The sequence below is a fragment of the Cynocephalus volans genome, chromosome 3 (genome assembly GCF_027409185.1).
Source record: "Cynocephalus volans isolate mCynVol1 chromosome 3, mCynVol1.pri, whole genome shotgun sequence".
NCBI lineage: Eukaryota > Metazoa > Chordata > Mammalia > Dermoptera > Cynocephalidae > Cynocephalus > Cynocephalus volans.
The window spans coordinates 67,097,376-67,119,130 of record NC_084462.1 but is presented as its reverse complement, the minus strand read 5'-3'; the positions used below and the strand labels follow the sequence as shown (position 1 = coordinate 67,119,130).

The 21,755-nt window shown below is 39.4% G+C and overlaps 1 protein-coding gene across 7 annotated transcripts in view; it reads left to right on the top strand.

Annotated features, from left to right (window-relative positions):
- Positions 1-21,755, top strand: part of NEO1 (neogenin 1) — a 236,349-nt gene that overhangs the window by 203,537 nt on the left and 11,057 nt on the right. For all 7 annotated transcript variants that reach the window (XM_063088928.1, XM_063088925.1, XM_063088927.1 and 4 more), the window contains 8 exons: positions 2,383-2,558; positions 2,643-2,781; positions 7,157-7,264; positions 8,573-8,767; positions 12,456-12,524; positions 16,699-16,846; positions 20,429-20,667; positions 21,266-21,358. In XM_063088928.1, coding sequence (XP_062944998.1) covers positions 2,383-2,558; positions 2,643-2,781; positions 7,157-7,264; positions 8,573-8,767; positions 12,456-12,524; positions 16,699-16,846; positions 20,429-20,667; positions 21,266-21,358 — 1,167 coding nt within the window. The remainder of the gene's footprint in view (positions 1-2,382; positions 2,559-2,642; positions 2,782-7,156; positions 7,265-8,572; positions 8,768-12,455; positions 12,525-16,698; positions 16,847-20,428; positions 20,668-21,265; positions 21,359-21,755) is intronic.

Sequence of the window (21,755 nt, the reverse complement as noted above, 5' to 3'; positions counted from 1 at the left end):
GCTTTTTGGAAAATATTAATCTTATGTCACCCATTCTGTGTAGATATGTATACATGTTTTCAATGTGTTAGATGTAGAAAGCACAGATTTGAGAGAATTAAATGTGATTTTCCATCTTTGGGGCATGTGAATTATAATTAAAGTGAGTCAAAAAATGAAAGAAAGAACCTCCATATTTCTAGTGGAATTCTACTGATTGTGGCAGCAAATGTATGTGATTTGTGAATCCAACATTTGCCTCACTACTCATCAGAGTTGCTTGGGAAAGTATTTTTCTTTGTGCCTTTCTTAAGCTTTATTTATATAAAGAAAAAAGTTAGAAGTACCATCCATTTGATCAATTATACATTTATTATAGGAGTGACTGAATATTCGTTATTTTTTTCTTTGAATTATCTATTTTAAATATCTCTACAATAAAGTAAAAAAAAAATACATAATGTAAATTTTTTACAGAAATATGAGACATCTAATTTAGATCTGAATGAGAAAGTTTATTGAAGTTTATTGAAGTATTGATAATTATTTAAAGCTGTAAATTTTTTAAAAGGGTACTGAAAATCACAGAATTTATTTTCAGAAATGCTTTTTTAAATTTATTTCCCAGAATTTTTAGTTTGTATTGTCTGCTGTGTCTTCTGGATACTTTGCATAATAGCACATGTTTGGCAATGCTCTTTTTAAATGAGGTTCTCTGTCCCTTTTTGTTTGTTTCAAGCTTCTACTTAAGACCAGCATTATAACTGCATGTTTGGTAGTTCTGTCCTGTCTTCTGCTCCTATGTGCTTACAACGTATAAGTTCTTTTAGAAATACCTTTAGTATTCCAGAGTGGAAAAAAATTAAGGTCAAAAAGAAAATATTTAAATCGCGGTCTGCTACTTTCTTAAAATCAAGCTATAATAGAAAAAAAAAGTTTTGAAATTATTTTTTTATGTGACTTAAAAATATAGCTTACTGGCTAGAAACATACAAGGAAATGTTTCTACGTCATGTAACCTAGTTACCTTTTCCAAGAGCTGGAACATGCAAGAAAAAAATTTTCTCAAAGAATTGTAATGATTTCTATACCTGAAGGTGCATTTTCTGTAACTAATTGGTATGTGTCCTGGCAGTCTTTGAACAAAGCCATTGATTATAATGTATGCTGCTCCTCTGTTATTTTTAGCCATAATTTTGCAAGAAAAACACAATGGAGACTATTACTTTAGCTTGGCAATTATTCATAAACAAGGCCTGTGCCATTTCAGATTTTGAGTTATAGGAAAGACTAGGCACCATTACTATGGGAAACCCATTTTAAAATCTGAACTTAAAATAAGTCAGTATGTGTATTCTTAGAAAACCTAACCAAAAATTGGGAAAGCCCAAATGGATCCTGCTGTATTACATTAGGCCTCTGGTCCTTGCTTTTGTGTACATTTGGCCTCTAGTTTGTCAATGACACTTAGAGATGTGTCTGTTGCATGTGGCACAGGACAGCACATGAATATAGAATTTCCTTTCCATCAAATGAGTACTCTGACTTCTTAAGTTCATGAAAGCTGTGTCACTTGAACCCATGATAACCATGGCATTTCCCGTAGCTGTTGGGGATTCATCACTGAGTTGTTCACTGACTCTGCTGGTCTCTGAAAGTGCCTCAGATAGTGTGGCATTGGGTTACCTTTCCTCAAAGAAGAGTAATGCCCTTAGTTCCTTCTGCTTTATTCTGGTGTGAGCCATATCACCAAACTACCTTTAGACCCAGGATATCAGGAGGTCTGACCCTGTGTGGGTATCAGATACCCCCAATACCAAGACCAGGTTGAGTTCCATTGGTTGACATTCAGACTCAGGTTTGAGAATAGGACCCTTACATGTCCAGTGATATGCACCAATAACTCATGTCCCAGAAATTCAGCCACATTCATTGGAAATTCAAAACAGAACATGAGCTTTGTGTTGCTTGTTTAGAAAATATGCCCTTGATTTTAAAGCAGTTTTTGTCTTCTCATGATCCTTTTTGGATAGAATTTTCAAGTAAGTCTTTTAAAATTTCAAGCATGCATGCTCATATAATCACTGGATTATTACATTTTAATATGCCTATAGAATGCAGTAGAGAATATAGTTAATTACTACTTCTCTCAACATTTTCCTGCAAATTTTTTCTGAAAGAACTCCCTTGGAAATATTCTTTTAAATGAATGGTGGTTGTCTATTAACTCTGGATTTTCTTTCTTTTTCTCCATTTGTCACCTTTCATTCCATTATATTACCCTGCATTTTCCTTTTCTTTTATTTTTGTTTACGTTAAAATGCCACTTCCTTTCTTAAATTACTTTCTACCCAGACACTTCTGAAGTTGATTTATTTGTTATTAATGCTCCATACACTCCAGTGCCAGATCCCACTCCCATGATGCCACCAGTGGGAGTTCAGGCTTCCATTCTGAGTCATGACACCATAAGGATTACGTGGGCGGACAACTCACTGCCCAAACACCAGAAGATTACAGACTCCCGATACTATACAGTGCGATGGAAAACCAACATCCCAGCAAACACCAAGTACAAGGTACTGACATATTTACACTAGGTGAAAGAAAAGCTAATCATTGATATTTTCTAATTTTAAAGTTCTCAATTCATATTTTTCCAGAATGCAAATGCAACGACTTTGAGTTATTTGGTAACTGGTTTAAAACCAAATACACTCTATGAATTCTCTGTGATGGTGACCAAAGGTCGAAGATCAAGTACATGGAGTATGACAGCCCATGGGACCACCTTTGAACTAGGTATGTGTTGTCAGAACCCACGTCACATAGCATTTCTTCCCTTTGCAAGATATGAAAGTCAGCAAAGTCTGTGCTGATGTTGTGCCATATTCCAAGTCATGAGACTTCTCATCACCTGCTGTTTTACTACACAAGGAAAGAACTGAGTGCATGAATTGACATGTTTCTAGAACACAGCCATTACATTTAGAGTTTAGAGTTTACTATTTCAACTGATGAGTAATAGTTTTGTCATCACTTACAAGAACATTAACAAATAACAAGATAGTATAAAGCAGAACATCCTAGATTTTTGAAATCAAGAGACGAGTTCAATTCCAGGTCAACCAGTCTACCCACTATGATCGTGAGCAAGTCATTCAACTTCTCGGAATCTTGGTTTCTTTCATCTGTAAAAGAGGGGTACTAGCCCCTGCCTTTCCTACTTTATACGGTTACTGTAGGGGTAAAATTAGGAACAGATGGGAAAGCACATGGTACACTATAAAGCACTGGGTAGATGTAAGGGATTATTGTCATTAATCCTGCTTTACTGGTAAATTGAGATAGAAAAGATTAAGTGACCTGCTTTTGACGAACCAGTTGCCAATGCCATGCTTGCTAGGGCCTAAACACATTGCCAGGTGACCCCAAAGCTGCCTCTTCCAAAGCTGCCTCTTCCAAAGCAATTTGTGTCTTTTAAAATCGACTGAAATATCCTGAGGGTTTTTGTAAATGGAAATGAGAGGGGGAAAAATGACTAAGTAAATTAAGGTGAGAGCAGGCTATCTGGGTTTGAGGTTGGGTTTGCTTTTTGCTCACTTTTAGACCTATCCTTGTACTACCAGTTGGCCTCCTCTAGCACGGGGATATGTGTAGCCATTGAGAGTCTGTCTATCCTTGTATTAGTCTATTTCTGTTGCTTATAACAAAATACGCGGAACTGGGTAATTTGTAAGGAAATGAAATTTATTACTTACAGTTTCAGAAACTGTGAAGTTCAAAGTCCAGGGAACACATCTGGTGAGGGTTTTCTTCAATGGTGGCTTTACAGCAATGCTGGCGTCTCACATGGCAGAAAATGGCAGAGCAGAGAGAGAGAGACTCACGTGCTCTCCTTTTAATTTCCTCAGAACGACACCCCTGACCACCATTATTAATCCATTCACTATGGCATGGTTTGACAATCTTATCACCTCTTGAAGGCCTCACCTTTCAATTACAATAGTAGGATTTCCCACCCTCAACAGTTATAATGGGAATTAAGCTTCTAATATATGAACTCTGAGGGACACAATTCAATCAATCTACAGCATTCTGCCCCTGGCCCCCAAAGTTCGTGTTCTTCTTACAGGTAAATACATTCATTCCAACCCTAAAGTCTTAACTTGTTTCAACTCAAAAGTCCAAAGTTCAAAGTCCCATCTGTGAAATCAAAACAAGTTATCTACTTCCAAAATACAATGGTGGGACAAGCATAGGGTACATATTCCCATTCAGAAAGGGAGAAATAAGACAAAAGAAGGGGGTAACAGGTCCTAAACAAGTCCAAAACCCAGCAGGGCAGGCACTAAATCTTAAAGCTGGTGAATCTTGTATCTTGACTCTGTGTTTGACGTCCTCTGCATGCTAGTGTGGGGGTTGGGTCCCCAAGTCCTCAGGCAGTTCCACTTCTATGGCTTTCCTGGTCTCAGGCCATGCTTCAGCTCTTGCAAGTTGGTGTTGCACACTGGTAGCTCTGCAGTTCTGGGATCTCCATGGCTGTCGCATTCCCACAGCTCCAGTAGGCATGGCCTTGATGGGTTTTTTCTGCCGCATCTCCAACTGCACATTTCTCTTGGCATTGCTCTAGCAAAGGCTGTATGTGGTGAATCCACCCCTGTGCCCCTGCAACAGATCTCTTCTTGGGTCCCCAGGCTTTGACATACATCCTTTGAAATTGGGGTGGAGGCTGCCGTGGCTTCACAGCTCTGGCATTCTCTGAGCCTGGAGACCTAACACCCCGTGGACACCGTCAAGGCTTCCGGCCTGTATCTTCCAAAACTGTGGGGGCAGCCACACCTGGGGCCAATTTAGCCATGGCTGGAGTAGCCAAAGCAGCTGGGGTGCTGTTACTGGAAGCAGCTCCCAAAGGTGGCCCTGGGCAGTGAGCCCATGGAGGGTGCCTTGGGCCTGTTCCCTGAGAACTTATATCTCTCTAGGTCTCTGGGCTTGTAATGGAAGCGTTGGCCCCAGAGTCTTCTGCAATGCCTTCAGGGCCTTTCCCTATGTCTCCTGATAATCCCTTTCTTCTGTTCTAATCTTTTTAGTACAATTGCATTTTTTCTCCTGAAAATGCTCTCTGTTTCTTTACCACATGGCCTGGTTGTAAATTTTCCAAATCTTTACACTCTTCTTTTCTTTTTAAGTTCTGGCTTTACATCATGGCTTTGCCACCATAACTCATCATAGGCTGTTACAAGTAGCCATGCAGCTTCCTGAATGTTTTGCTGCTTAGAAATTTCTTCTGCCAAATACCCTGGGTCAGCACCTTGAAGTTCCACATTCCATAAAACTTTTGGGCATGAACAGAATGCAGCCAGGTTCCTTGCAAGTTCATAACAAGGATGATCTTTGTCCCAGTTTCCAATAAAATCCTTCTTATTTCGATCTGAGATCTCCTCAGAATGGCCTTTACAGTCCATATCTCTCTGAGCATTCTGGTCACCATCATTTAACCAGTTTCTAAAATGTTCCAAATTTTTCCTGGTTTTCTTGTCTTCTAAACTCTCACCAGCAGCTAAGCTTTTTCTAGCTTCCTCCTCCAAATTCTTCTAGCCTCTCCTCAACACCCAGTTCCAAAGCCACTTCCACATTTTCGTGCATTTGTTATAAGCAGCACCCCACTTCTCCTGTACCAATTTTCTGTATTAGTCCTTTTCTTTTGCTTATAATAAAATACACGGAACTGGGTAATTTGTAAGGAAATGAAATTTATTACTTACAGTTTTAGAGGCTGGGAAGTCCAAAGTCCAGGGAACACATCTGGTGAAGGTCTTCTTTGGTGGGGGCTTTCAAGCAATGCAGGGGTCTCACATGGCAGAAAATGGCAGAGAGACAGAGACTCTCACATGCTCTCCTTTTAAAGCCCACAGAACCATGCCCCTGAGCACCACTATTAATCCATTCACTATGATGTCGTCATACAATCTAATCACCTCTTCAAGGCCCCACTATCAATAGCTAAAGTGGGGATTAAACTTCTAATATATGAACTTTGGGGGACACAATTCAGTCAATCCACGGCAACTCTTATTTCTTTCTCTCCTATATATGAATAAAGGAAAAAATGGAGCTATAAATTCTTCACAAGCTGGGCTTGGCCCTAATATCTTTTTTCTTTTGCGCAGTTGGTTGGACTTCCTACAGAGAAAAAGGCTGGATTTGGAGATTTAGAAATACAGTGCACAAAAGTTTAAATAAACCTTGAGCTTGCTTACTTCACCAGCATTTTAAGAATATCTTTTTGCTTTAATTCCAGTGCATTAGCTGATAAATGGATTGTGTTTTCCTTTAGGATGTTTACATTTCACCAGGCATCCTTCCATTTTATACTAGGAGAGTTCCCAGTATTTTAGGAAGAAAAGAGTAAACTTAAAGGTGTACTTAATTTGTTCATTTCCCTACTAGTACATTAAAAGTTTTCAGCTATAATATGGAAACACAAGAAATGCACCGTTCTTTTCATTTTATTGATTTTTCTGCTTCATAAACAGCTTTTCTTTCGAGCAATACCTCAATAGTTGGTAGTATGTTTTCAATGTAAACTTAAAATAAAAAAATATCAGTTTGTAAATCATTTATTCTTTGAGGGAATAGGGCTTTTAAAAGTCATACTTGGTTTGGAGATCCAACTATAAGTGGGAGAAAAACTATTTTACACTTAAAAATATTATAACAAAATAATCCAAATTGGGGAACTGGAAAAAGTCATCTTGGACAAGTTGCATAACTTCTCTCATTTTTGGTGTCCTGATCTATAAAGCAGGGTTAGTGATAAATACCTTTCAAGGTTGCCAAAAATATTAAGTTAGAAACCAATTGTACAATGCCTGCCATATATTAGGTACTTGGTACAAATGTCATTTAATTTCCAAACCTAACTATCTTCCTGATATCCCTGACTCCCAGACAAGATGCTAATCCTGTATCTCATAGTATGGTATCTTTTCTTTGGTACTTTTGTATATTCCTCTTTTTATTGGAACTATATATAGACAGACTATGAGTTCTTTGAAACCAGGAAGCTTTATCTTTTTGTCTTATACCCTATATTGTACTTTATAAATGGAAAGAGTTGAGGAAATGGTGAATTAAATTCGAATAGACAGGAATTATTCAAAGTATTATTTTGTAGTTCCTACTTCTCCACCCAAGGATGTGACAGTTGTGAGTAAAGAGGGGAAACCTAGGACCATAATTGTGAATTGGCAGCCTCCCTCTGAAGCCAATGGCAAAATTACAGGTAAGAGGCCTTTGAGTGTGTGTTTGTCTGTGCCCTATTCCTGCCTGGCAGCAGCATTCCAGGAGAGTCCTGTGTTGTGAGAAGTGAGAGTCTGAAGGCTGGCTTGGTGATTTTATGGAGTGATGTGAGTCATGATGGTCCTTGAGCGTGGAGCAAAGGTGTGTTGTTTGTCCATAGTGGCATACAAACAAGTCACCAGCTGGTGGCTCTGACTCACACTGCCTGCAAGTCTGATGGGGATGGGATACACTAGACAGCCTTTGGCTGTAGTGGGACTTTGTGGATATACTTACTTTCCTCAGAAAACCTGTTCTTCTCTGCTTCTGCCAAGATGACCAGCTTTGGAGTTATACACCCCACACCTAATTCTACAGGGTAATACCCAGTAAATATAGATTCTGCTCTTTTACCCTGAAGCCTGAAAGAAGTCCGTTAGGCCTTTCATGACTTTCTCCTTCAGGCCGGCTACTTCAGGTTCTGTGCTCTTACAGCTAGAGTTAAAAGTTTGAATTGGCCTAGGCCTTTGAAGGGACCTGGGATTTTTCCTTGGGTTTCCAGAGGAGAACTTTCACAGTAGAGAGGACACTATGCCTTCCTCGGTCTTATCGAGGAGGAAAGCCTGAAGAGATTTAGCTGCAAATTATTCCCTTTGGAGCCTCTGCTTCATGTAGGTGTGTGCTGAGGAACCAGAGTTTGCCTTCTGAAGTTCCTTTATAGGAATAAGGTGGCCTGGGGAAACAGGAAGCATTTCTCAGCACTGTCCTGCTTCTAGCTTTCAATAGGAATCCCTTTCAATAAATCCTGGTCTTTATGTCATTTTTTAGGTTTTGACTCTGCCTCTTCTATAGAAGAATCAAGCATGACTTGTCCTGGATTACATTTTACTTTGCTTTTAAAACGAGTAACCACACAGTGCGTTTTTTGCATAGTGCATTTTTTGCACTGTGTGGGTCAGGCAGGCTTGTGGTTGTGTTGCTTTCTGCCTCAACTGTGGGGTTTGAGTGCCCCCTTGTGGAAGTATCAGGTGACAATTTACTATGGCTTCACCCCCCCAAGCCTGGGAGAACTTAAACAGAGATTGCTTGTTGCTGTCCATCTCCCGGGTGTTTCTCTCCTAAGAGATCACATTGGTGAGAGCTAAAATAGCACGTCAGGCCATTATTGGTTTTCAAAACTGTATTATTTTAATTGTAGACTCTTGAGAGTACATTATTCAAATATTATGCCGTAATATGTATTTATTGATTTACTGATTGCAAAAGGAAAAGCAGGAATGAGATATCTCTTCCCATTAATTCCTTTGGACAGGTTACATCATATATTACAGTACGGATGTGAATGCTGAGATACATGACTGGGTTATTGAGCCTGTTGTGGGAAACAGGCTGACTCACCAGATACAAGAGTTAACGCTTGACACACCATACTACTTCAAAATCCAAGCCCGGAACTCAAAGGGCATGGGGCCCATGTCGGAAGCTGTCCAATTCAGAACCCCCAAAGGTAAAGCTCCCTGATCTGAGAGTTTTATTTTGTGTCTCTTTAGTGGGGCTATGCTTACACATATCACTTCAATGTATAGACACTGCATGCTGTAAGAAGTCCTGATGATGAGCTTATGAATCACAGTGTGAAGATTTATGTCAAAATAATTCCTCACCCACCCACTGACCACCAAAATCAGTGCTCTTTAGGTTACTGGCCTGACCATATCACATACAAGTGAACTCCGGCTCCAGGCTATTTGGGGCAAATGAATTGCAGTGATCTAAAAGTTTTTACCAGTCAGATCAGATGTGATTCTCTTGGTTCCCATACAGAGCAATAGCATGTTATTGTGATGGATGGTTCTCTCAACACATGCAAGCTCTTAACCTGAAAGCCTCATTTGTGGACCTTTGTAGAGAGAAAAAGACTAAAAGGGGCCTTTTAAATAAAACTCTAGGAAAGAAAATGAAGATAAAGTATTGAACCAGGTGAGCTTAGGCTAATAAAATTAGCTGGGGACTGACTCTTTAGAAATATGGAAACCCTGTATGGATTTCTTTTCTGTTAATACTAACAGTAAGACTTAATTTGTTTGGAAGTTTGTGGGGGTTTTATTTTTTTCCTTTAAAAATTCTGCCTGTCCCATCTTCAAAGCTTGTGATCCTTGCTCTTGTTTTTTCTTCCCCTGTGCTTGGCCTGTTAGCGGACTCCTCTGATAAAATGCCTAATGATCAAGGTAAATGAGTAGATGGCCTCTCTTTCCTTTCTGTTCTTTTGTTACTTGTTACTAGCTTTTTGTTTTTGTTTCCTTTTTTTTCCCTAAAAATCAGTACCTGTGTTAAAAATCACATATTTATGGCCAAAGTGGAGTTGAGTCCATGTGTGTGGCACTTGGGGTATCTGAAAAGCTGGGGAATTTACATAGGAGCTAAATAGGCTGGTGGAAGAAAACTGAGCCCCGCAGCTATGGGAGACTGGCCTTAGTGTGGATCAGATTATCCTTTGTGCAAAGATATGGAAATTCTGTAACAATGATCTGCATTTAAGTTATGATGAGACCAGTCATACCAATGTTTCATATTCATAGCATCTGGAATTTTATTAGTGTCTCTAAATGAAAGGTTGTGATCAGTTTCAGTGAACGCCCATATTCTCCTCCCCCTACAAAGATAAAGAACCTACAAATTTATGCTACTAAATTGTGTGGTTATCTTTGACCAGATTAGTGTTTTGTTTGTTCTGTTACCAAAGCTTAATTCAGAGCTCTTTTTCCATTTCTTCCCTTAAATATATCTGATCATTTTAAAAGAAGATAGAAACTGTTTAAAATGGAAACTTAGAAAGTACGGCCCTTGATGTCACAATTCTTGAAATCATCTGTCAGTCTTTCGCTGTAATTGCCATAGCGGAGGGGCAGCTGTACTTAAGAGTTTCATCTCTGGGAAGTCAGCTAACACTGGTATCTGTTTTCCATACTGAGAAAGAACACTAGAAGTAAATTTGATGATTGCTGTCACGGTTTAAGAGTAGTTGTTGGAAATACAAGGTCTTTAAATCTGGGCTAATGTCAAGGAAGAGTCAGACTTGAGGTACCAAGTTTTAGAGCTTTGGAAATATGTTTACATTCAATCAGTCTTTTGTTGTTCATTGGGGAAACCACAAACCTACTTTCGTGTGTGTGTGGAAGTGCGAGATTGTAAAAATAACCATAACGTATATGCACAGAACATAAACGTGCTCGTTATACTCTCCCCTCACTCCATAGGCAGGTCATAGGCAGAGTGCAGGTCTTAGCTGCGCCACACCGCTGGTATTTAAAATCCTGCACCCATTGGTATTTTTGGTGCTAGGTTCCTCCTTGGAATTTCTTGTTTATAGTTTAAGTTTAAATTATAAACTTGAGAAATAGAGAAATATAAAACAACCAGTTTATTGACAAAGCGTGTTCTTTGGCAATTATAATTTGATGCTCTGGGTAGTTTGGCTTAAATGTAGCCTACTTGACAACTAAGTACATTTATATACGAAGAATATTGAGTGTTAAGTCATCTCCACTAACTAGACTTTGCCATTGTGTAAAGCAAATGAAGAACAACTGGAATCTTGACACAGGGTGTGTCATTTGGGGGAAATTATGACATCAGAAGTAAGGGGGAAAGTAATAAGTGTGGACAGTGGAGAAGAGGTCCGGGGACTGAATTAAATTCCTGGAATATGCCCTTTGGGATGTCCGAGAAACTTCTGTTATTTCTTTTGGGGGCTTTCTGCTTTAGGAAACACAGTATTGTTTTAGTCTCTAGATTTATTCTGTTAAATGAACTACATACAGAAAACTTCAGATTTTTCCTTTATTTCCTCAAAGTCTGATCATTTATAGAAGTACTTGACATTAGATCTTATGTTTTGTAGGAACATATCTAGTTTATGCATTTCTAATCAAGCGTTATTTGTAGAACTAACTCTCATTTATAAGTGTTTTCTGAAGCTTTATGCTCTCTGCCTCTGTAAAGGGAAAGATATATTCTTCCCTAAAGATTTATTATGCTTATAATAATAGTAGTTAATATTTATTGAACACTTATTATGCTTCTGACAGTATTCAAAATATTTTATGGTATTAAGTCTTCATTTAATCCTCACACAGCTTCGTGAAGTAGATACCATTATCCCTGTCATACAGTGAGGAAACTGAGGCCCCAAAAGAACAGTTGAATAATTTGCCAAAGTCAAACAGTTATGAATAATGGAGCTAGTATTCAAGTGCAGTCTGTTAAGCACGGCTCTGTATTAACTATGAGGAGCAGCTTTTACTTTGCCATTCTTTCAGACCTCTTTTCAAGAGAATTGTGATACTGTCTTCTGGCCACAAACCTTGGATTGAAGGATACCTTTGCTTTAATGAGAAAGGGCTTCTTGTGTCTGCTTTACCAAGCAGCTTTTCTATAAATGCAGAAAACCAAGTTTAAGAACTGGATAAGAGTTTTTAAAAACCAATATTTGCATTTACTGAGGCCTGTGTCTGGGGTGATCCCAAGCCTGAGGTCAGCAGCCTCACTTACTGTGTCCCAGGATGATGCATTAGGAGACATTGTCCTTTGTGAGCAACTAAAGGGAGACTGTTCCATCCTTGGATATTTAGGTGACTGAGCAGAAACTGAGAAGCCAATTTGGACCTCCATTTGTCTTCCTGCTCCTATTTAGGGTAACTTTATACTTAGAAGGACAACTTTATAATTTGAGAAAAGAATCCAAACGATAGACACCTGCTAGGCCAGCTCACTATAGCCAGGTCCCTTGGAAGAGTAGTACTGTTCTTTAACACAGGTGGTAACCTAGCTAGTCCCTTTCACTCCTTTTCTAAGAGAAGCTACTTTTGCCATAAGATCTCTGAGCAGTCCTTCAGGAACTGTTTCCTGGGCCAGAGAAATGGGCATGTTCCCACCTTCTCAACAGCAGAGTGACGGTTTGGTCACAGCCATGGAACAACGGTGTTAGCCTTTCAGATGTCTCATTGCATAGAAAGCTATACCTTAGTTCGCTTTGTACACATAGACTGTATCTCCCCTGTTATTTATGTGCTACTTCATTTTCTTATGGACAGAATAGACTGAAAATGTTTTTCATAGAAGACACTCACTAGCTGTGAGGTGAATTGTCACACCAATGTCTCAGGTCATTACTAACAGGATTTCTTCTCCTTCAGCCTCTGGGTCTGCAGGAAAAGGAAGCCGGCTACCAGACCTAGGTTCTGACTACAAACCTCCAATGAGCGGTAAAGTACTTTCTGTGGTTTTTTTGGCCTGCTATGGACATAAAGTAGTTTTGATTGAAATCTTGAAATGTCTTCTGTAGCTTGTGTGTGGCAGGTCATAGCGTATTCACCTATGACCTTTTATTTACTAGATCTAGCTTTAGGCATTTTCTGGCAAATGTTTGCCAAATCATTGCCAGCCTATTTATTATAGGATCCATAAGTAAAATTGTTTCCCCACATATGTAACTTAAGATAAGATTAATTCCTAAACAAATGACTCTCCTATTGCCCACTGCCTCTAGAAAAGAGAATTTTGCTTTCAAAAATAAATCCTCTAGTAGAATTAACCATCACCCAAGACAAGCCAAAGAAATACTTCAGAATCATTAACTTCTCCCAGTGCTACTTACTGCACTGGTTTTAGTTTGGGAATTCTAGAAAATTCTTCCCACTCTCCTGGCCATCCTAAGAACTGGTGCCTTCTTATTTAATGATGAGACCTCCTTTTCTATAGAACTTTACTCTTTGTGATTTACTTTCACACATGAAATCACATTTGATCCTCATAACACGGAGAAGCAGGGAGAATAGATACCGTTATTCTGATTTAATACATTAAGATCTTAGGGAACCCACCCTGTAAAAAAGAAAAAGAAAAAAAAATACATTAAGAGACTCAGTGGAGAAGTGGTATGCCTGGGGCTGCCCACTAATTCTGGCAGTCCCAAGACCAGGATCTAGGGCTTCTGACTTCTTTTTTTTTCTTAATTGACAAATAATAATTGTACATATTTATGGGGTACAGAGTCATATTTCAATACATGTATACGATGTGTGGTGATCAAATCAGGGTAACTAGCATATCCATCACAGTAGAAATGTATCATTTCTTTGTGATGAGAGCATTTAAGCTCCTCTCTTCTAGCCATTTGAAAACATATAAAAAATTATTGTTAATTATAGACACTTAGCATTACTGTAGACCACTAGAACTTATTTTTCCTCTCTAGCTGTAATTTTGTATCCGTTAACCAACCACTCCCTATCCCTCTTGCCCCACTACCGCTCCCAGCCTCTAGTAACCACAGCTCTGTCTACTTCTCGAAGCTCCACTTTTATTTTTGGCTCGCACCTATGAGTGAGAACATGTGATATTTATCTTTCTGTTTAGCGCTTCTGACTTCTGATTGTACTTTTTCCACTGTCATGTGCAGCCTAAAAAGCAGGGGCTTCTATACCAGATGTGGGAATTTAAACAGGCAAAATGTCCACAAAATTAGTTTCTAGAAGTGACCCTTACTGTCTCTTCACCTCTGCCAGATAGACATGGAAGAGAAAGGCCTGCCCTCTAGAAACTAAGTCTAATTGCAGGAATAAAATGATCTCTTAATCTCCAGGTATCTATTTAAATAAAAAGTGATACTGCCCTCACATAAGTGAGCCTGTTCTTAGGAGAACCAGAAAATTTTCCATGATTCAAGAAATTTTTATGCTCTGAGTTCTAGGACTTTGTTCATGAGTTTCCCCTTCTCTGTGCATGTACTACATTTAAATGGTGTCCACAGTATTATTCCTTTGTCTTTTCTTTCACTTATGCATTCATTCACACATGGGTATTTTTAAAGGTTCAGGTTCCATGTAATAGGTTATAGAAGCAAGAGGAGTGAATAACGAACTACCTGATAGGGTAAAAAAAAGAGAAAGCTTCACAGAAGTGATATCTAACCCAGTCTTAAAGGATGTGTAGAAGATGGCTGAATGTCAAGGAGGGTGATTAGACATGCCAGGAAGCAATAACGGCATGTGCGAAGGCATGGCAACATAGAACAACCTGCTCTCTTCAGGGCTCACACAGCCTAGAGACAGGAAAGAGATTGAGTTGAAACGATAGGTAAGAACCAGCCTGTCAAAAGCTCAAGCACCAATGTTAAGAAATTTGAGGTTTAGCCTGTAAATAACATGTAAAGTATCTGACACTACTGGTACTCTCTGACTTCCATTTATTATCCGCTACTATTCTCTGATAATAGTGAAGAATGGGTTGGAGGCTAAGAGGGAAGAACAGTTAGAAAGCTGCTGCAATAGTCCAGATGACATATAAAGCAATGGCATGCAATATGTCCCAGTGGGAGTGTTGATACTCCCTTCGGCAGCCCACTCTTGCTCTATCTTAGAAGGGAGGCTTTTGTTCAGCTCATATGTTAGAGGTCAAATGCAGTTAAATGAGAATTCTTCTCTGTTGAATTCAGGAGAGAACCACCACCACCTCTGCTTGCCTCCCACACATCAGCTCCCCGCCTCTGATTTGCAATGTCTGCCCCACAAGTACCCAGCCCAGTAGCTCAGCACTGCTGTTGATAACAGCAGGATGAAAAGCCCTACTCTGGCATGAACAGTGTGGTCAATTTTATTGGCCCCACTACTGTAGTCTTTCCCAAATATAAAAATGTTGTTTTATTGAAGGTCGGTATGTACAGTCTAAGTTGTCTGTCTGCTCATCTTTTTCTCAGAAATGAAGGTTAAAATTGATTGAACTGAATGTGGGAGAATAAGCTCTTAAGCCCTTCTAAATCAGCCCCAGATTTAGCACTGTGCTTAGATGTAGCCTGTAAAATGATAGAATCAAAGTTGGAAGGTCACCTAATCTAGTGTTAGGAAGGGATTCCCACAATGACTGTGAGTTTGGATTAGGTCATAAAGGTATAAGCCAGGTATATGAGAATCACTTTCGGAGATCTTTTTTGAAAACAGATTCTCAGACCATACCTTCATGGGAGGAATTTCTTCTACAACATTCCACACTGGTAGGATGCCTCTTCTTAAGTACCAGTGACTAAAGACTCATTACTGTAAATGACAAGGCAGCTCTCATCCCATTATTGTAGAGCTCTGATTATTAGAAAGATAGGAGAGAGAGTAATTAGAAGGAAAGGCATCAAATATCCTTGGTGGATAGATCTGTGTGGTGGTATTTGCCACATTTTATTATATGAGCATGCATAACCTAAGTAATGAGGTGGGAAGCAAAGAAATGTGTTTCAAGAAATAGAAGACAGAACGACTTAGAGCTAGATTACAAAAGGCCTTGATAAAAAGCCTGGATCTTATCCTATAAGCAGTGGGGAAATAATAATAGGAAAAAGGAGAAGAGAATCTGAATGTCTTCAGGGTCCTCAGTGACCTGGCCTCTGCACACCTCTCCAGCCTCATCTGACTGTTTCCTCCTCACTTGCATCTATCTATGCTTTAGCAATACTGGCTGCCTTTCTCTTCATTGAACATGCCAAGGTTGCTCCTGCCTCAGGGTCCTTCCACTAACCATTTCTTCCCTCTGGAGTGTTCTTCCCTCAGGTCTTTATATATTGGGATCTTTCTTGTCATTGATTTCTAAGCTCAAATGCCATCTTCTCAGAGAAGCTTTTGCTAACCAATCTAAATTAGCCACTCAGTCACTCTGTATTATGTCCCCTTCCTTTATTTTTTTATAGCATTCATTATTAACTAATAATTTCTTATTTGTTTATTGTTTGCCCCACCCCCACCCCCCAGCATTCACATCTTCCTTGTTCACCATTGCATCCTTAATACCTAGAACCATGACTAGCACCAGTAACCACTCGATAAATATTTGTCAAATTGATGCATATGTGCAGATCTACTTTCTCTTGAAGTTGAGTGAGAGAATTAACTCTCCATGGGCTGTGTATTTGTGAAAAGAGACAGACTATTTTTCAAGTAATTTTTTGTAAGCAGACACCTGTATGTTGGCGAAAACTTTGTTTTGTACGAGTGTACATTTTTAAAATGGTTTTGAAAGCCAGAAAATTAAATGATTTACAAATAATGCTTTATAAGACAAATTTCTATATCACATAAGACACCACAGGGGCAAGACCCTTTATTTGTCCAAGTATATCTGAACCTCTGATAGCTCCTGAATGCTCAGTACAATTTGGGAAGCTTTTATTGAACACCATTTTTGAGCAAGGCTGTATGCTGAGTGCTATACATAGGGCAGACTGTGGGCTGTCTAGGAGCTCATAATCTAGGAGAGATAGCCATGGTCACATGGCACTTTTATAAGACATGGTGATGAGTGTTATAAAGAAGTCATATGAGGTATCTTGGAATGGTTCTGTGTAGCTTGATTGCATGTATTTTTAAGATGCCGTAACCATATTTCCCTCTGCAGGCAGTAACAGCCCTCATGGGAGCCCCACCTCTCCTCTAGACAGTAATATGCTGCTGGTCATCATCGTTTCTGTTGGCGTCATCACCATCGTGGTGGTTGTGATCATCGCTGTCTTCTGCACCCGGCGCACCACCTCTCACCAGAAAAAGTAAGGAGCCCCAAATGCAGCCCATGGATTGTTGTATCTGTTCTTTTGCTTCTATGTGACTTGTGTTTGGAGTGATATACAGAGTTAAAACATAAAATACTTAAAAAGTGGTTTCAAATATTTTAAGGAAATGGAAAATGGTTCCTCTTAAAGATGTGGTAGGAAAGAGGTGGTACTCTCAAAAGGGATTCAAAAGGGACCATTTACAAAGTCATAGACAGGGCTAGGGGTACTAGGTCGCGGTGTTCAAGGCTAGCAGTAGTGATAGGGCACTATCACCCGCAGGCCTGAAAGGGCAAGAGGAAAGAGCTGTTTTCAGAGATCTCAAGCAGTAGCAGAGGCTTCCTGACAGGAGTGTGGTGGGAGCTAGAGGAATGTAGCCATTACCATCCTGTAGCTGAGCTGGAAGGGACAGAAGAAATACCTACTACTCTCCAGTCTCTTGCCAGTGCCTTCTATTAGCCAAACCCAGCTGGAAGGCAGAGGCAGGGCTGCCAAGTAGATATAGTTCATTTAGCTCAACCTCTTGAGTTACAGAGCCAAGTAGAGAATAGATGTGGAAAGGAAAGTGGAAGCTGTCCAGCATGGCTGGTCGCCCCTTTGGAGCACACAGTGAACCAGACAAATAGCAGTTTGTGGGCATTTCTGCAGGCTGTGTCACGGCACAAATGCCAGCTGGTGTAGAAGACCACCATCGGCCTCTTATTCTAAATCTAAGTCTAAGAATATTTTTAAAGTGCTGCCAAGTGTAGAGGTTTGGAGAGGGAGATGGTTGCTTTAATGAACAGGAAAGGATCGCTGATAATCAACATATCAGTTTCGCAGAAAGGTCAGATGGCTGCTAGCCCTGAACTCTGGGGTATCGGGCTTGTGGCTAATGGTCTAAGAGCAGATAGCAAAGGGGTTCAGTTACCTAATGTTTGGTAATACCCTCTACTCCCTAAACAAGAGAATCCTTGACCCTAGATCACATTCAACTTGTGTATCTAGCCAGCAAGACAGATAAGAAAAAAAGGAGATCCCTGAGTTACCTCTAATAGCAAAAACACAATATGGGTAATAAAGTGACTTTAGTTGCAGTATCCTGAAAGATCATAAGGTGGGGGTGTTGCTGCATAAAAGAGAGAAAGTCATGTCTGTGATTATGTGTCTGCCCAAGGCAAGGATGCATGTATTTAATAGTGATAAATTTGTTTACAATAAACAGGGCAAGTATAAGCTACCCTGTAACTGCTGCTAGTAATGACTTTATATCATTTTCTGTAGATTTTGTGATGTTTTAAATCTTTTTTTTTTCCTCTCAAATAAAATTAGCTTTCCATAGCTTGCATTGTATCACTTTTCCTAGAGAACAGGGTCCCCGTTTATAAGCCTCCTGGCCACTGCCTCTTATGTCTTTCCCTGTCTACTTCTGATTGCAGAAAACTGTTCTTCTTACAAAGACTACATTTTTTCTACTCTAAAACTTTAATGCAAGCTTGTTTACTTGGCATTTCACATTTTTCCATCTTTATGAACTTGATTTTCTATCTAGTTTTAGAAATCTTGAGATTGTCTTCCTCACTTGGCCAAAAGTGCTGTGGGCACAGCAGTCTAGCACAGGGTCTGACCAGATACTCGTACATGCTGACTGGGTGGGTGGCCAAGTGAGTGAGTGGAGAAACTAGAGCACAGGGAAATAAACACAGTTATTCCCATTCTTGACTCTACCCAGTTGGTAGTCTTAGTTTGGCTACCTAAGGATTGTCATAGACTCTACCTCTACTCCATTGTTATGTTTCTGCTTGATATTATCATTTCTCTGATTGGAAGCTTGTGGAGGACCTGCTTTAGAGATTATTTGATTTTAAAAATGCTACCTTCAATGGACATTTAGGTTGGTTCCAGCTCTTGGCTGTTGTAAATAGAGCTGTGATAGACATGGAAATGCAGGTATCCCTTCAACATGATGATTTCCATTCCTTTGGGTATATACCCAGCAGTGGGATTGCTGGATCCTATGGTAGTTCTGTCTGTAGTTGTTTGAGGAACCTCTGTACCACCTTCCATAGGGGCTGTGCTAATTTTCAGCCCCACCGACAGTGTAGGAGGGATCCCCTTTCTCCGTATACTCACCAACATTTGTTATTCTCTGTCTATTTGATAATAGCCAGTCTTCCTGGTGTGAGATGATATCTGTGTGGTTTTGATTTGCATTTCCCTGATGCTGAGTGATGTTGAGCATTTTTTCATGTGTCTGTTGGCCATTCATATATCTTCCTTTGAGAAATGCCTACTCAACTCCTTTGCCCATTATTTAATTGGGTTATTTGTTTTTCTACTGTTGTTTGAGTTCGTTATATATTCTGGATGTTAATCCCTTGTCAGATTCATGGTTTGAAAACATTTTCTCCCATTCTGTAGGTTGTCTTTTTGCTCTGTTAATTGTTTCTCTTGCTGTACAGAAGCTTTTTAGTTTGTTATAATCCCATTTGTTTATTTTTTCTTTTGTTGCCTGTGCTTTTAGGATCTTATTCATAAAGTCTTTGCCCAGTCCAACTTCCTGAAGTGTTTCGCCTGTGTTTTCTTTTAGGAGTTTTATAGTTTCAGGTCTTACATATAAGTCTTTAATCCATTTTGAGTTGATTTTGGTATATGGCAAGAGGTATGAGTCTGGTTTCATTCTTCTACATATGGATGTACAGTTTTCCCAGCACTATTTATTGAAGAGGCAGTATTTTCCCCTTTGTATGTTCTTGGTGCCTTTGTTGAAGATCAGTTGGCTGTAAGTATGTGGGTTGATTTCTGGGTTTTCTATTCTGTTCCATTGTCCAAATGTCTGTTTTTATGACAATACCATGCTGTCTTGGTTACTGTCAGAAAATGTGGTATATATATATGCTTAATGGAATATTACTCTGTTATACAAAAGAATGAAATTCTGCTATTTGCAACAACATGTATGAACTTAGAGAAAATTATGTTAAATGAAATAAGACAGGCACAGACAGAGAAATACCGCATGTCCTCACACATAAGTGAGAGCTAAAAAAAATAAAAAGGAAGGAAAGAAAGTTACAACAATCTCAATAATTCCTTGAACTTTCAAAAGGAGAGAACAGAACTGAAGCCACGAGAGGTGGGAGAGGGAGAAGGGGTTAGTGAGAAATTGGTGAAGGGCCACAAAAAATGATTACATTGTGTAATGTTAAGTATACTAATTATCCTGATTTGAGCATCACATATTGCACACAGGTGTTGATGTTTGATGCGGTACCACAGATATGTACAATTAATTATGTTTCAATAAAACAATAATAATAAAATAAAAATGCTACCTTAATATCTTAACACTCAAAAAAGAAATCACAAGGCAATATTTAAATATACATTGCTAGGTATCTCTAAATATGTCTGGACAAAGTGGAGATACATTTATTATTCTCAGGAGTCAACTTTTTGCCTCCGTTTTTTGGTTTTTGGTTTGTTTTTAATTTCTGCCTTTGCATGAAGCATATCTCAAAAAAGCACTTTTAATTACTCAAGCCTTTTGATGAATATGTTCAAAAGAGTTACTTTAAAAACTCTTAATTTTGTGCCTAGGAAACGAGCTGCCTGCAAATCAGTGAACGGCTCCCACAAGTACAAAGGGAACTCCAAAGATGTCAAACCCCCAGACCTCTGGATCCATCATGAGAGACTAGAGCTGAAACCCATTGATAAGTCTCCAGACCCAAATCCTGTCATGACTGATACTCCAATTCCTCGCAACTCTCAAGATATCACACCAGTTGACAACTCCATGGACAGCAATATACATCAAAGGCGGAACTCATACAGAGGTACCATTTTAAGTGCAGGCTCTTTCCCAAATGTTGGGGGACTATTCTCATTTAAATCATTTTCCATTTTCTAATATTGCCTTAATTTGGTGATTCCCATATGAGGTCAGGTTTAAAGGAATGTATGTTATAGGATTTGGTCAACATTTGATGAAGAATAGCAAGCTTTTTATGGGGGAGAGGTTCTGTACCTATAAGAGACAATCTTTAATCTTTTGGGTCTTTGATCAGGCTTCACCAACATGATTCTCCAGTATTTGAGGCAACCTAGCCAGTACCTGTGCATTTCATTCTGTCCCTTCGGTAGGGCTCCAGCTGTCTTTGTGGTGTTGGAACGTTCTTGGTCTGGATCCTGTTACTCACAGACATCACACTGAAGCTTGATGGGCAACATTATGTCATCCACACTGACTCTCATCAGGGCCTCCTCTGATATTCTCAAGATCAGTTTCCTCTTTATTTCACTTGCTGCAGAAATGCCTTATCCCCAGTATATTGTTTGAGAATCCTCATTCCCCCACTAGAAATGTTTTACTGCTGAGGCTGCTTGGTGGCCAAGGGCACATGCTTATAACTAACCTCCACATTTGATGTCTAGGGCATGAATCGGAGGACAGCATGTCTACACTAGCTGGAAGGCGGGGAATGAGACCAAAAATGATGATGCCCTTTGACTCCCAGCCACCCCAGCGTAAGTAAAAACTTTGCTCTTCCCCAGGGCTGCCAATCTGTCCAGTCAAGATGGGGAACAACTTTGAATGATCTCTTTGACTTCACTTGACCCTAACATGAAAGATAATCTACCAAAGCTGTGATACCTTGAAGGAGGAAGTATCAAACAGTTGCTATATTTTGCAGTAAATATTATTCTTGAGACTAGCATCTGTAAGTTTAGGGTAAATACACTAAAATACCAGTTTCCCAGGAATAGGGAAGTATACAATCTCCCTAAAAGTGGAAGAGATGGGCCTGAGGATAGCCAGATATCACAAGTATTCCTTAGGCTTCCTGACACATATTCAGTGTTGGTGGGTACCTATCGATGTTTTTCAATTATTAGTCTTTGTATTTTAGAGTAGCCTTAGGTT